This window comes from Gouania willdenowi, chromosome 17 (assembly GCF_900634775.1).
Source record: "Gouania willdenowi chromosome 17, fGouWil2.1, whole genome shotgun sequence".
Lineage (NCBI taxonomy): Eukaryota > Metazoa > Chordata > Actinopteri > Blenniiformes > Gobiesocidae > Gouania > Gouania willdenowi.
This window is the reverse complement of record NC_041060.1, coordinates 6,099,582-6,112,257: the sequence shown is the minus strand read 5'-3', so window position 1 is coordinate 6,112,257 and position 12,676 is coordinate 6,099,582. Positions and strand designations below refer to the sequence as shown.

Genomic DNA, 12,676 nt, shown 5'->3' with positions numbered 1-12,676 from the left:
TTTAATTCTGAATAAAATGTGTCTCGAACATTGGTTCCTTCAGGCGTAATCTACAAATTCAAAACAGTGAGTGGAATTTAAAGTGGAATTCAGTTAAACTACTTTTTCACATCATTACTTCAATAGTAAGTAAATACAATCTCCTTTATAAAACGTAGCTATTATTATTGTCTTCTGTTGTCAGAAGTGTGATAAAACTGGCCTCTACAGTGTAAAATAATCCTTTTAAAAAAAATTACAAGAAATTGTAGTATTCTATTAAGCAATTTCACTGATTGTGGTGAATTTGTAAAAAAAAAAAAAAAAAAAGTACCAGTATACCCCCTGCAATGTGCTCCTGTACCCTAGATAATATGCACGCATTTTTAAAAAATATTAATATTACTATTTTAACAATACACATTCCAAATATGTTCTACACAACTTTTAAATGTGTAATAAAACAATATATAATTCCTTTCAGATCGTCATACAGTTTGCGTCATGCTGATCAACCATATCTTGTAGTCCCTAGAGTCAAAAAAGTAGTCGGTAAATTTTCATTCAAATATAAAGCTCCATTTGACTGGAACATTCTCCCATTATCGATCCGCTCTCTAACCTCTCTGTCTCTGTTTAAAAATGCTCTTTTCCTCCATCTCCAGAATATCTGTCAGTGTTTTTGATTATAGGCTATGTAACCGAAACCTTTTTTATTCATTTAATCTAATGAAAGTTTTTACTATCATTAGATAGCTACTATTAATGATATCACTATTATTACTTATTTATTTTTGTATAAAATATTCACTGTTTTGAGCAACTGTTAAATGTATACTGTGTGTGTGGGGGTGTGTATGTGTGTGTGTCTATCTATATTTTGTTGTATTTATTATTTTTGAAATATTGAATTTTTGTATTGTCTGCTCTGCTGTATCTGTCATTTTATGTAAGTTGAGGACCCCCTCGAAAACGAGATGTTCCATCTCAAGGGGCATGTCCTCCAATAAATAAATAAATAAAATAAAAATAAATAAATATACAGTTTATACATGTACATCAAACATATTTACATACATACACACATCTTTTCCACTGTATAGTCTATTATTCACAGCTACTGTTGTTGTTGACTAATAATTAGCCTCCGACTGACGAGTTTTCTTGCTAAAATAATTATCTATTAAAAAAAAATTAAAAAAAACAAAAAACAATGACCTTCAGTTTGTTTTTTTTCTTCCTCTATAGAGTTTGTTTATGATCCCTGTTGGATTTAATGCCACCAGGGAATATAAATAGTGCAGCTGCTGTCCTGGTAGGACATTCATACATAAGCAGGAAATGGGTGCTTTATATCTTGCTCTCAAAATACAATTTCTAATATAATATCATGTTTTCTGAAGAAGTTTAGTTCCCCTAATTGCTGTTGAGTGTATTTTCCTCTTGAAATGATATCCATAATGGCTAAATGTGGCATTGCATTGGTAGTGCAGAGTAAGGCATGAAGACTTCTGTGGTTTAGAAAGTAACTACACCTATGTTTTAAGTGTATCTGAGGTTGTGTGGAAATAGTGGGTATTTACCGTTCACTGTGGCTGATGTTTTGGCATGTTTTAGCACGCTGCACTCTGAGTCGGAGCCTCACAGTTGGCTACAGGGTCTGCTATAAATATTTGAAATGCTACGTCAGTCTGTCAAACATGAATACGTCCAGCAGAGAAAGTCTATCTTCCATTATGAGCCAACAAACCTTTCTTCTTCAAGTTGTTCTACATATTATTCGCTGGCAATCACCAAATATGCACATATTCAACTGTTTTTCCACTTTCTTCAAAATCAAATATATATAGCATGTGTCAAACTAAAGGCCCGCGGACCAACACCGGCCCGTCAGAGCATCCAATGCAGCCCGTCAAAGTGAAAATTACATTAATAACATGAGTTCTGAAGTGTTAAACTCATTTTATCTCAGTATAACATTCAACTTAGTTTTACATCAGGGGAAAAAAAATAGATTTTTAATACAATTGAGCCCAGACATTGACATTAATCGGACCGACCAAAATGGTTCTGTAATATGTTAAGGTTTTTTCTCAGGAAAAGTACTTTGATCTCCTGACATGTATCAACTGTCAACTGCCAGTCTTCTTCAGAGGCATCTGCTAATGGCTTTGATGTGTCCTTAATAATTCCAGAAAGTTATTTTTTGTCTTCTTTTTGACTAATATGTTAAGGTTTCATTCATTCAAACTATTTTTTTTCTCAGGAAATGTACTTTGATCTCCTGACATGTTTCGACTGTCAACTGCCAGTCTTCTTCAGAGGCGTCTGCTGATCCTGAGAAAAAATGCTGTCTGAATAAATTAAACCTTAACATATTAGTGAAAAATAAAACAAAAAAAAAACTTTCTGGAATCAAAAAGGTTCTGCTTGAAGTAATGCTAACCACCTGAGACTTTAGTTCATAAAGTTTTACCAAATAATTCATATTTTCCCAGTATGGTGGGTCAAAAATGGGCCACGGGCCTCTATTTTGTCACACGTGCGTTTGTCGTTTAGTAGAATTACTACACAGCTCAGTTCCAAACTAATAAACAATAAATGATTATAAGACACAGAGCAAAGCTACAATGGCCTCATGTAAAGGATTTTCAGTGTTTGCGAGTGGTGTAATAACCCAAAGTTGGGGTTCAAAATAAGAATGATGAAGTCGCATAAAGAAAAATAGTTTTATATCCCAAGAAAAACTAAACCTTTTTACTGTAAATTAAAACAGAGATCAGATTTTTCTTACATCCCCACATGCAGTTATGGGCCAATGAAATTAATATAAAAAAAAAACAGTATTTCAAGAGACTGTCACCCAAGAACCAATGCATATATACTGTACGACTAATCATTATTGAGTTGAAGAGTCTATGTTCATAGCTCAAAGCTAATCAAATTACAGGGCGACATATGCTAAATTGTTTACTGAAGGCTCAAACACATTTGATGTCTGTAATCCCGAACAACCTTTTCCACCAGATAGGATGTATAGCAGATCTTTGTGTATATTCTGAGTGAGTAGGTGGAGCTGTATTACTGTACCAAATTTCAGTTTCCTATAAGTTGTAGTTCCTCAGGTACTGAAAGCTGAAAATGGAAGAAAAAAAAATATATGTAGACGTTTACACATGAATGGGGTAAAAAAAATAAAAATGTAATTGTATCAGATCCAAGGGCCATATTATCAACACTCATGTCAACATTTAGAGAAATTACCAATTTTACCATTAATACAGGAAGGGACACAGACTTTTTTGTGTTTTCCTGTCATTTTTATTATATTGTTTGTTTTTCTTTTATGTCTGTTGATGTTTTGTGATATTTTGTTGGTTTTGTGTGTTTTTCTGTCATTTTTGTTGTCAATTTGTGTATTTTTGTGGTTGCTTTGTGTATTTTCATTGTTTTTTTTTAAGTTTTTGGGGGCAGTTTAGGTTTTGTTGTTGTCAGTCTGTCTTTTTTTGTTGTTTTGTGTGTTATCAGTCATTTTGTGCTTTTGGGATCATTTGGTGTATTATTCTAAAATGTAGTGAATTTTTTTGTTTTGGTGTGTGCATTTTTCATTTTGTGTGTTTTTGGAGTAATTTTATGCATTCACTTTGGGGGCCCATACAAAATTAGACTGAGGGCCGCATGTGGCCTCGGGGCTGCCAGCGGGTCACATACTGTAAGGCACATATGGGCAATGTGTGCCGTACAGTACAGTATGGAACCTGCTTAGGAAATCATACATTTTGCTCTTTTTAAATGGTTTACTTTGTAATGTCTCCTATTTTTCAGGATCCAAAGTTCTTGAATTATGATCAACGTAAACCAATCCCTCCTCATCTCCAACTCCAGCATCACAAACCCTGAGGACGACAGTGTTGTGAGCAATGACTTCTCCACCGTCCTGGGAGCCCTGATCCTCAGCCTGGTCTTCCTCCTTGGTTTCCCTGGCAACGTCTTTATCGTCTGGAGCATCCTGGCTCGAATCCATCGACGCTCCGTCACCACACTGCTCATCCTAAATCTGGCCTGTGCTGATGGCTTTCTCATGGCCCTCACCATCTTCTTCATCATCTATCTGGCCAAGCAGACGTGGAGTTTTGGAAACATTATGTGCAAAGGCCTGTTCTACCTGTGCAACACAAACATGTACGCCTCCATCTTTCTCATCACCCTGATGAGCCTTCACAGGCTCGTGGCCGTGGTTTTCCCACGAAAACTGTCTGTTTGGGTCACCAGAAAGATAGTGAGCAGGGTGATAATTGGCATGTGGGTGTTAGTGATGCTCTTCGCTCTCCCTTCGCTCATTTTTCGAGACGTGAGGATTGACAGTGATGAGAAGAACAGAATCAGACATGTGTGTGCACCCAATCACACAGTGGCTCGACATGTGAGTGTCGTTATTTACTGTTTGTCTGTTTGTTTCTGACTGCATGGAAACTTTGGTCACACTTTATTTTAAGTTTTATACATAAGGCTGACATTTCGCTGTCATTAGCATTAATAAGGCATCCTGAAGGCTGTCATTAAGTGTCATTCCCAGCAAAATATGGTTGAAAAGCCATTGAAAGGACGTCTTTGCCACACGTCTAAACAACGTCAAAATTTGGTTGAACAGTGAAAGGTGAAAAGCCATATTTTTCTGGTTATAGTACGATACTCAAGATTAATTTTGTTAGAATGTTGTTAATTAATTGATTAAAAGTATTACTTTTAATCTTACCATACCAAGTTGGACAATCCAATGACAACTACATTTTAATGACTATATTGGGGCTAAATTTTGACCACTTTTGACGGTTAACTCCCCTAACCAATTTCAACAACTAAATAAGGACTAAAATTGGACTGCGTTGGACGATCCAATAATTACCTAATTTCAACAACTGTACTCAATTTGGACAATTTTTGACGGTAAACCCCCCCAATTTCAATTACTAAAATTGGACGGTCCAATAACGTCATTTCAACGACTATTTTTGGGCTAAATTGAAGCTAAGACGGACCGACCAGATTTAGCCCAAAAACGAACATCTAAATGACGTTGGGCGTTTGGTGGCTTAAGTGTCACTCACTAAATTATGACACCTTTGGAGCTATGTTGGCATTTTTTGGGTTAGGTGGAAGGATCTCGTGGGGTTAGGGTAATGGATAACACTTAATGACAGCCTTCATGACACCGTTTTCATGCTAATGACAGGTGTCATGTCATAATAATGACAGTATAATGTCAGCCTTTATGCATTTATACATAAAGCAGTAGATTTATAAATAGGGGCCGATAGGGGCTATTTATAAATAGGGTCTAGAAGATTTATAAATCTTCAAGTAAAGTGTTAACAAAACTTTAATCATTTTCCACACTTGCTCCTGCAGGTCAGGTTTCAATATGCATTTGAGACCGTGGCAGGTTTCTTCCTCCCTTACGTCATCATCATAACCAGCTACGTCATCATCCTGAGACGTCTGAGGAAGACCAAATTCCGTCGTAAGGTGCGCAGTGAGAACCTCATCCTGGCCATTGTGGTTATGTTTGGCATATTCTGGCTTCCATATCATGTGATCAACATGATACAGGTACACAAGGCACATTTACTTCCACTGTCTGTACATTACGTGATCTCCTGAATTGATAACAATCTTCTGTTTGATCAAAGGTGGCAGCCGAATGGTACCCCGATGATTCACCTACAAGACACACGTAAGTTTACAGTTGTTTTGATGTCACACGGCCCCACTTCCTCTGAACATTAAACAAAAGAGGGTTACATCAGCATCTTTAGCTTTTCCTGATTATTTAGAGTACTCAATGCCCGGAGGCCAAATCTGGCCCTTTCATGCATCTAATTCAGCCCACTGGAGAAAATATTAATTATAGTGTAAATTACCAAATAATTCAGGTGTAGATATCTCAAATTCACAATTTTAGTGAAACGTCGCAATATTTTTATGGGTTCGCCATTTTCCCACGCTTAAATCACTAGAATGCAGTGATTTTTAACTGCAAATTGCAAAACAAGTTCTGAAGTGAACATTCAGGGAGGGGCTAAAGGCAGAGAACACATTTTGTGTATGCAGCTTTACATATATGACAAGTATAATGTTTATTTTATATTGAACCACAATCTTTGTTTTAACTGTGAGGTAGTTTGAGAGGGAGGAGCTCACATTCTTATAGGATAGGAGGAACCAGGATTGTGAGGAGGAGGAGTTTCCACTAGGTGACATCAACAGTGGGGAATATACCAACTCACCAGTTTGGAGCTGACTTTTTACAAAATGTGGAACAAGGGAGGGAGGAAACAGAACTTTTTCAACTTTGGTCCTCTGAAAGAGGCTAAAGGGACGCATGTCACTGTAGCAAAACCATTATAAAGTGACTTTTTCATAATACTGCCTCTTTAATGCTGTAGTAATGATGCTTTCACTGTAAACAAAAAAAAGTTTGTAAATTTTATAGTGAAAAAAGTGATAAGAATCTGTAAATGAAAATAACAGTTTAATACTGTTTGTATAACACTGAATCACTGTAAACATGGTGTAATTTAAAAACATTTTCATAAAAAGAAAAGTATCTTCTCGTTTTTGAAAAAACAATTAGTCTACTAATCTGTCGCACAAAAATATTTTTTTCCAGTTTAACATATTTACTGTTGTGCTGACAATTCAAACATAGTGTAATATTAGTACTTAAATGTTTTGCATTTGTTTCACATATAAAAGTTGTTTCTTTGAATTACTGTTGCACAAGTTATACAAAACCAACAGTGCTGAATAACTAGATGCAACAGATTAATGAATTATTAAATAACCTTCTGTTAACTCCTAGATTGGACCATATTGCTAAATCCAGCCGTGCGGTGACCTCAGCGTTGGCGTTCATCAGCAGCTGTGCTAATCCCGTCCTCTACACCTTTGCTGGGAAGTCCTACATCAAGAAGAACGGCTTTGCCTTCATGGCCAAACTGTTTGAAGGCACGGCACAAGAGCAGACGGGAAACAAAAAAAGTCGAAACAAAGGCAAAGAAGATTGTACTATTAACACAGACGTCTCAATCCATCTCACACAAAATGGGACTGTTGGACAAAACACAAGCTGTAATGTTAATATTTAAACTACATGTGGAGTCACTGGTCATGAATTGACCACCAATTTTTTTTTAAAGTTCTGCCAAATCCATGCGTTTTGACATTACTTTGTGAATTATTAATTGTAAACTGTTAAAGTTTTTGTATTTAATTTATACTTTTTTATATTCATTTCAGTATTTGATCAAAATTTCTTATGCTAGTTGATTTTGTTTGCAAAGTGCAATATCTTTCACCTTTTGTCAGTCCTATAAATTCATTTTTTTTTTTGAATTAAAAAAGAATTCTTATTTTTAAATGTGTTTTGCATATTTCCACATCCAAGAACTACAACATCGTAAAAGATTTGTATATCCAAGTGATCATTAAAATATTGAAACGTTACACTTGTGAAAGTATTAAATGCTGACTTATCTGAAATAAAGGATTGACAAAAAAAGGCATTTTGAAATTTGACCACATTTAATTAAGATGCACACATTTACATCAAAACAGCCATACAAAAACACTACATTTCACGAACATCAGTTTATCTTTCAAGTCACTGATTTGCTGAAACTTATGCAAACCACCCATATTTGGGCCCTGACCCACTAGTTGAAAACCTCTTATTTTCCGACCTTTCCTTAGTTTGTTATTTAGCATTCTACATTTCAACTGTGCTAAACTGCCTTATTAATGTAATCGCACCCACTAAAATGCAATATAGTGTTACTAAACAAAGGGTCACAATCAACAAATTAAATATTTTTCTAAATAAATACATTATATTAAAAACGTCCTCCTTTGAGTTTATTTGTATTGACCATATCTACTGTGCAGCATCCACTTAAATTGAAAAATACAAGCAGGGAAATCATCAAGCCGTATTGCTTTACTACACGTTCATAATATACAGTATAACCCATTTCACAACTATAAAATAAACTACTTTTCTTCTCAGGTCAATTTATTTTCATTAAATAGAAAGTTATGCAGTGACAATTTTCCAGGAGATTGACATTTGTTTTTACACTAAAAAAATGAATGACAGCTCAATTACAGTCAAAATTATTGTTTAATAAGTGTTTGAAATACTGTTACATTTGGTAGTATAGATGTTGCATTAATTTACGTGGAGCCGTGTACATCCATGGATGGCATCCCAACCTAAAACAGAACACAAATATCATAGGTGAGTGTCAAACTGCAGTAGAAAATAATCAGCATTTGAGATCCATGTAGTCAAACCCATCAGAGCAGTAAAGGAATAATCATGAGGATCAGGTGAAACACGGACTGCAAATCATCATCAAGGTTCGACAACAGGAAGAAGAAAAAAAACCAGCAACATTGAGCTAATGTAGAGTGGCTGAAGTATAGCCGCCGACAACTGATTGTTTTCTTTAACATTGCATGTACTGACTAAATGATAGAATTTAAATATTTGCTAAATGTAGCTTTCAGTGACATTTATTCATGTGTACCATGTAGGCCCAGTTTGCCAATATAGTTCAATGATATTATAATGAAAGTGTCTAGAGATACGTTAAACATACCCATAGACCCCAGGACTATGGGACCTTCACCGTGTCAGGATGACCAAGTAGTCTAAGGCGCCTGACAAGGAGTCTTCCTTCCGCTGCCATGGGTTCGAATCGCAATTTTGACACTTTTTTCATTTTAAGATTAAATCTGGGTTTTTGCCTTTATTGGTCATATTCTGTATTTTATTACAAATATGAAATTTGTCCTCTGCATTTAACCCATCCCTGAGGAGCATATTTCACAGCAAATTACACCTATAAATACATATATGACAAATAAATATTTTATGGTACTTCCTGGGTTAGGGTTAAAATAAAAGAGTTAGTTAAAATACAACAGACGGGACTAAATCACGCGGTGCACCTTACACGTGACCTAAACTGGCCAATGAAGGGCGCGGTGTATGCATAAAGTGGCAGTCTATGCATACGTTTAACATGAGTTTATGGCTATGGATACGTTAAATGTAAACATGGCCCATTTTAATCGGAATAGAAATCAGTACGAACAACCCCCGGTGCTATTTTAGGAATAGTCCTTAAGTAGTATAGGAATCTACGTATTAATAGCAAACATAAGTATTGGATAATCACGTGACCTAAACTGGCCAATGACGGACGCTACAATACGGATGTGGTGTGTTAAAAAAACGCTTTTTGTACAAACTAGATAATACGCGCATGAAATTTAAAACAATTAAAACAGCTCTACAATTCCAGTTTAGTACACTAAATCTGGTAACACGTATTGCTTCTTGTGTTATTTCAAAATGAAGCTCCATTCTAAGTTAATATGTTCAAGAGATACAGCATAGACGTCTTGTCTAATGTGTATTTAACTCAAATGTAATGGTTATTTTAACTAAACTTTACAGGGGTTTAAAATTGTCAATTTTAGGCTCCTCATAAACATTAACTTTTAAAAAAACTCACCAAACACGTGGTCGGTGTGTGGCGTCGAATTAGCGGCCTAACAATGACAATAAGCTAAAAAATAAAGCGCATTCAGCCACATTTTTGTACTCAAACAACAAAACTACATAAATACAAGTTATTAATAAACCTAAATATTTACCGATATCAGGTTTAAATGGGGGCAGGCAGTGGCATGCTGACACTCATCCAGACCACAGGAGGAGGAAGAAGAGAGAGATAATGAAGCTGAGCCTCAATTTATTGGTTCTTTCTTCTTCTTCGGTGGTATTTAATGGTGGTTGCAACTAGTTTAAATAAAAAATACCGCCACCTACTGGGTTGGGAAATTGGACAGCATTTGTTGTACTGTTTTTGTTTTGTTTATATATTATTATTATTATTATTATTATTATTATTATTATTATTATTATTATTATTATTATTATTATTATTATTATTAACAAATACGTACAAGAATAGCAAAATATGGCATTTTACAATTTATACCAAAATACCAACTTGCCAAGGGAACATCAACTTAAAATAACTTGTTAATTTGTATTATGTTTTATTACTACAGACAGTATTATGGTAAACAAGCATAGAAAACAAAAGAGAAAATTAAAACAAAACAGGGAATACCATCTGTGCATATTTGAAAAAAAAAAAAAAAATCACATCAAAAGTGATCGAATATAAATCAAGATGTCAATCATTTAGAATGAAAAGAAGATAATAATGAATAATAAAAAAAAACAACAACCGTAATAAACAATAAAGTTCAAGGCAATCCTTTACGCAAGGGGACATTTAGAAAGTTAAAAACTATAAAGACTTCACTTCGTTTAAGAAAACAATACATTTGGGGGATGACGTTAACACACTATTTTTGTGAAAAAAGAATTTGGCTAAACATAAAATTACATTACAGCAGAGTTCGTCATTTTTATTTTGCAAGATCTCTTGTACTGGAGTTATGAAAGCCCATTTCAAACAATGTCCATTTCAGCCTCTTAAAAAAAAAATCACCACAATAACTCATATTTATGAAACACAACTGTGGGACAAAAAAAAGTATCATATATTATTAGACAAAAAGTCATAATTATAAGACACAAAGTCATAATAATAAAATACACAGGTCACAATGAAGATACAAAGTAGTAATATTGAGCTAAAAAAATCACAAGAGAAAAAGTCAGAACTAAGAGTCATAAAGTCCTAATTATGAGATACAATGCACATGTGCAACAAGTGTTCTGATCAGTGTTGACTTTCACAGCAAATTTTGATTTAGTTTTAGTTATAGTCTTTTGACTAAAATGCAACTTAGTTTTTGTCAAAATTTTGTCATCAGGACTTTTAAGTTATAGTCTAGTAAAATTTTAGTCAACTAAATGACATTACGATTTTAGTCGACTAAATCTGTCAGATATAGTCGACTAAAAATATACAGCATAAGAGTTTATTATTTTTAAGATTCAATTACCATGTATCAACCTGATATTGGATGGTATTAATGTTTTTTAAATACACACAGACATATTTAATGTAGTCAATGGATGGAAAACTACAAAGGAGGTATTAAGGGAGCTGTCAGTAAATGTTTGGTGATACTAGAACATAAAGATCCTCAACTTTTCCTCTCCCAGAGTAAGAATATTTTGGTGATGTGTTTAATGTTTAAAGCGTCTGTTAGTTAGACCGTACAAAGTGGATGCAGGCATTTTATTTATTCATTATTCAACATGTATCAAACTACAACATTTATAGCCAAGGCTAATTTGCAACGTCCGTCCCTAGAAGGGCTTTTCAAATGCATATAGAAAATACAAAACACAGAAAATACATTTACAGTAACATTAATTCTGACATTATACAAAGGAAGTGCATTACACAAAGGAAGTGCATTTGCATATAAAGTCAGGTTCCAGTGAAATGGCTTTTTATTTAATCAATGGCTTTTAATGACATAAAACCCATTGATGGCTGTTATTGCGTCATGAATTATGCCACTTTGTTGAGTATTGTGGTATAATTGGTTGCATCAACCAAGTGCACTAATGTTGCACTGGTAATTATGATATTGATCATGATGATAATGGAATTTTACCAGAAAGCATCTTATATAAAGTATGTCTCCAGCTCTTGTCTCTTATAGTTTATCTCTACTGTGTTTGTTTTAGCTGCGTGTTTACGAGTAAGAAAACATTATCCCGGGTCTGCAGCGTAGAAAGCAAGTGACTAGTATTTATTATTTTTAAATGTATTTATTTATTTTATCTTTGAACATGCTGTAAGCCTTGCATATTGTTAAATTTCATATCAGCATTTATTAATGAGATAGATTTGATAGTTGTCAATATTTACAGCTGGCTGCCAACTTTCAGGTTAGACTCACAATTATGGGCAGATACAACCAGTTTACTAAAAATATAATACTCAAAGTTTTATATTATACTATTTAATTACGAACTTACGTACTTTTTATGTGTTGATTTAATTTATTTGTAATTTTTAAGATTTAAATGTATATTTAACATTTATATTTAATATTGAACATTTAGATTTAACATTGACATTATATTTTTACAAGAAAGAAAATATCACAAATTTCACAAATATTGCTGTAAATCTGGTCAAAAGTAACGTAAAAAACATTTGGCGGCCCATAATCCGTGTATCATCCGTTCATATTTATCTGTTGTTTTTCCATTGCCAAAAGTTTGTCATAGAATTATTCATTTGCAAAACAATTTAACCTAATAGTATTACAGTCTTCTTTCCCCACATCCTACCACTTGCATCTTAAAACATCACCAGCACATTATTGGACACAAGTCAAATCAAATTGATTTTATGTTTTGTATTGGTTTTGTATGTTTAAATTATGTTTAAACATTAATTTCATTTGGTAAAAAAAAAAAAAAAAAAAAAAAGTATTTTTATTATACTATTTCTGGATTTGACTCAAAGTTTTAACTTATACTCGTACAAACTCTAGTAAGGGGGTAATGATTCTGAACCTCTTAAATTGTTATATTTTTGAAGGAATCTAAAAAATCTCATTAAACGGCTCTGACGTAAACAAGGAAACGTAAACTACAAATGACGTCATTACAGTACGGAACACA

At 34.0% G+C, this 12,676-nt stretch overlaps 1 protein-coding gene across 1 annotated transcript in view; it reads left to right on the top strand.

Moving 5' to 3' along the window:
• LOC114479596 (leukotriene B4 receptor 1-like) overlaps window positions 1–7,345 on the top strand; it is an 8,158-nt gene extending 813 nt beyond the window's left edge. Inside the window, exons 2-5 of the mRNA XM_028473350.1 lie at window positions 3,805–4,402; window positions 5,389–5,589; window positions 5,670–5,713; window positions 6,842–7,345. Coding sequence (XP_028329151.1) covers window positions 3,824–4,402; window positions 5,389–5,589; window positions 5,670–5,713; window positions 6,842–7,127 — 1,110 coding nt within the window. The 5' untranslated portion in view covers window positions 3,805–3,823 and the 3' untranslated portion in view covers window positions 7,128–7,345. The remainder of the gene's footprint in view (window positions 1–3,804; window positions 4,403–5,388; window positions 5,590–5,669; window positions 5,714–6,841) is intronic.
• The last annotated feature ends 5,331 nt before the right edge of the window (window positions 7,346–12,676 follow it).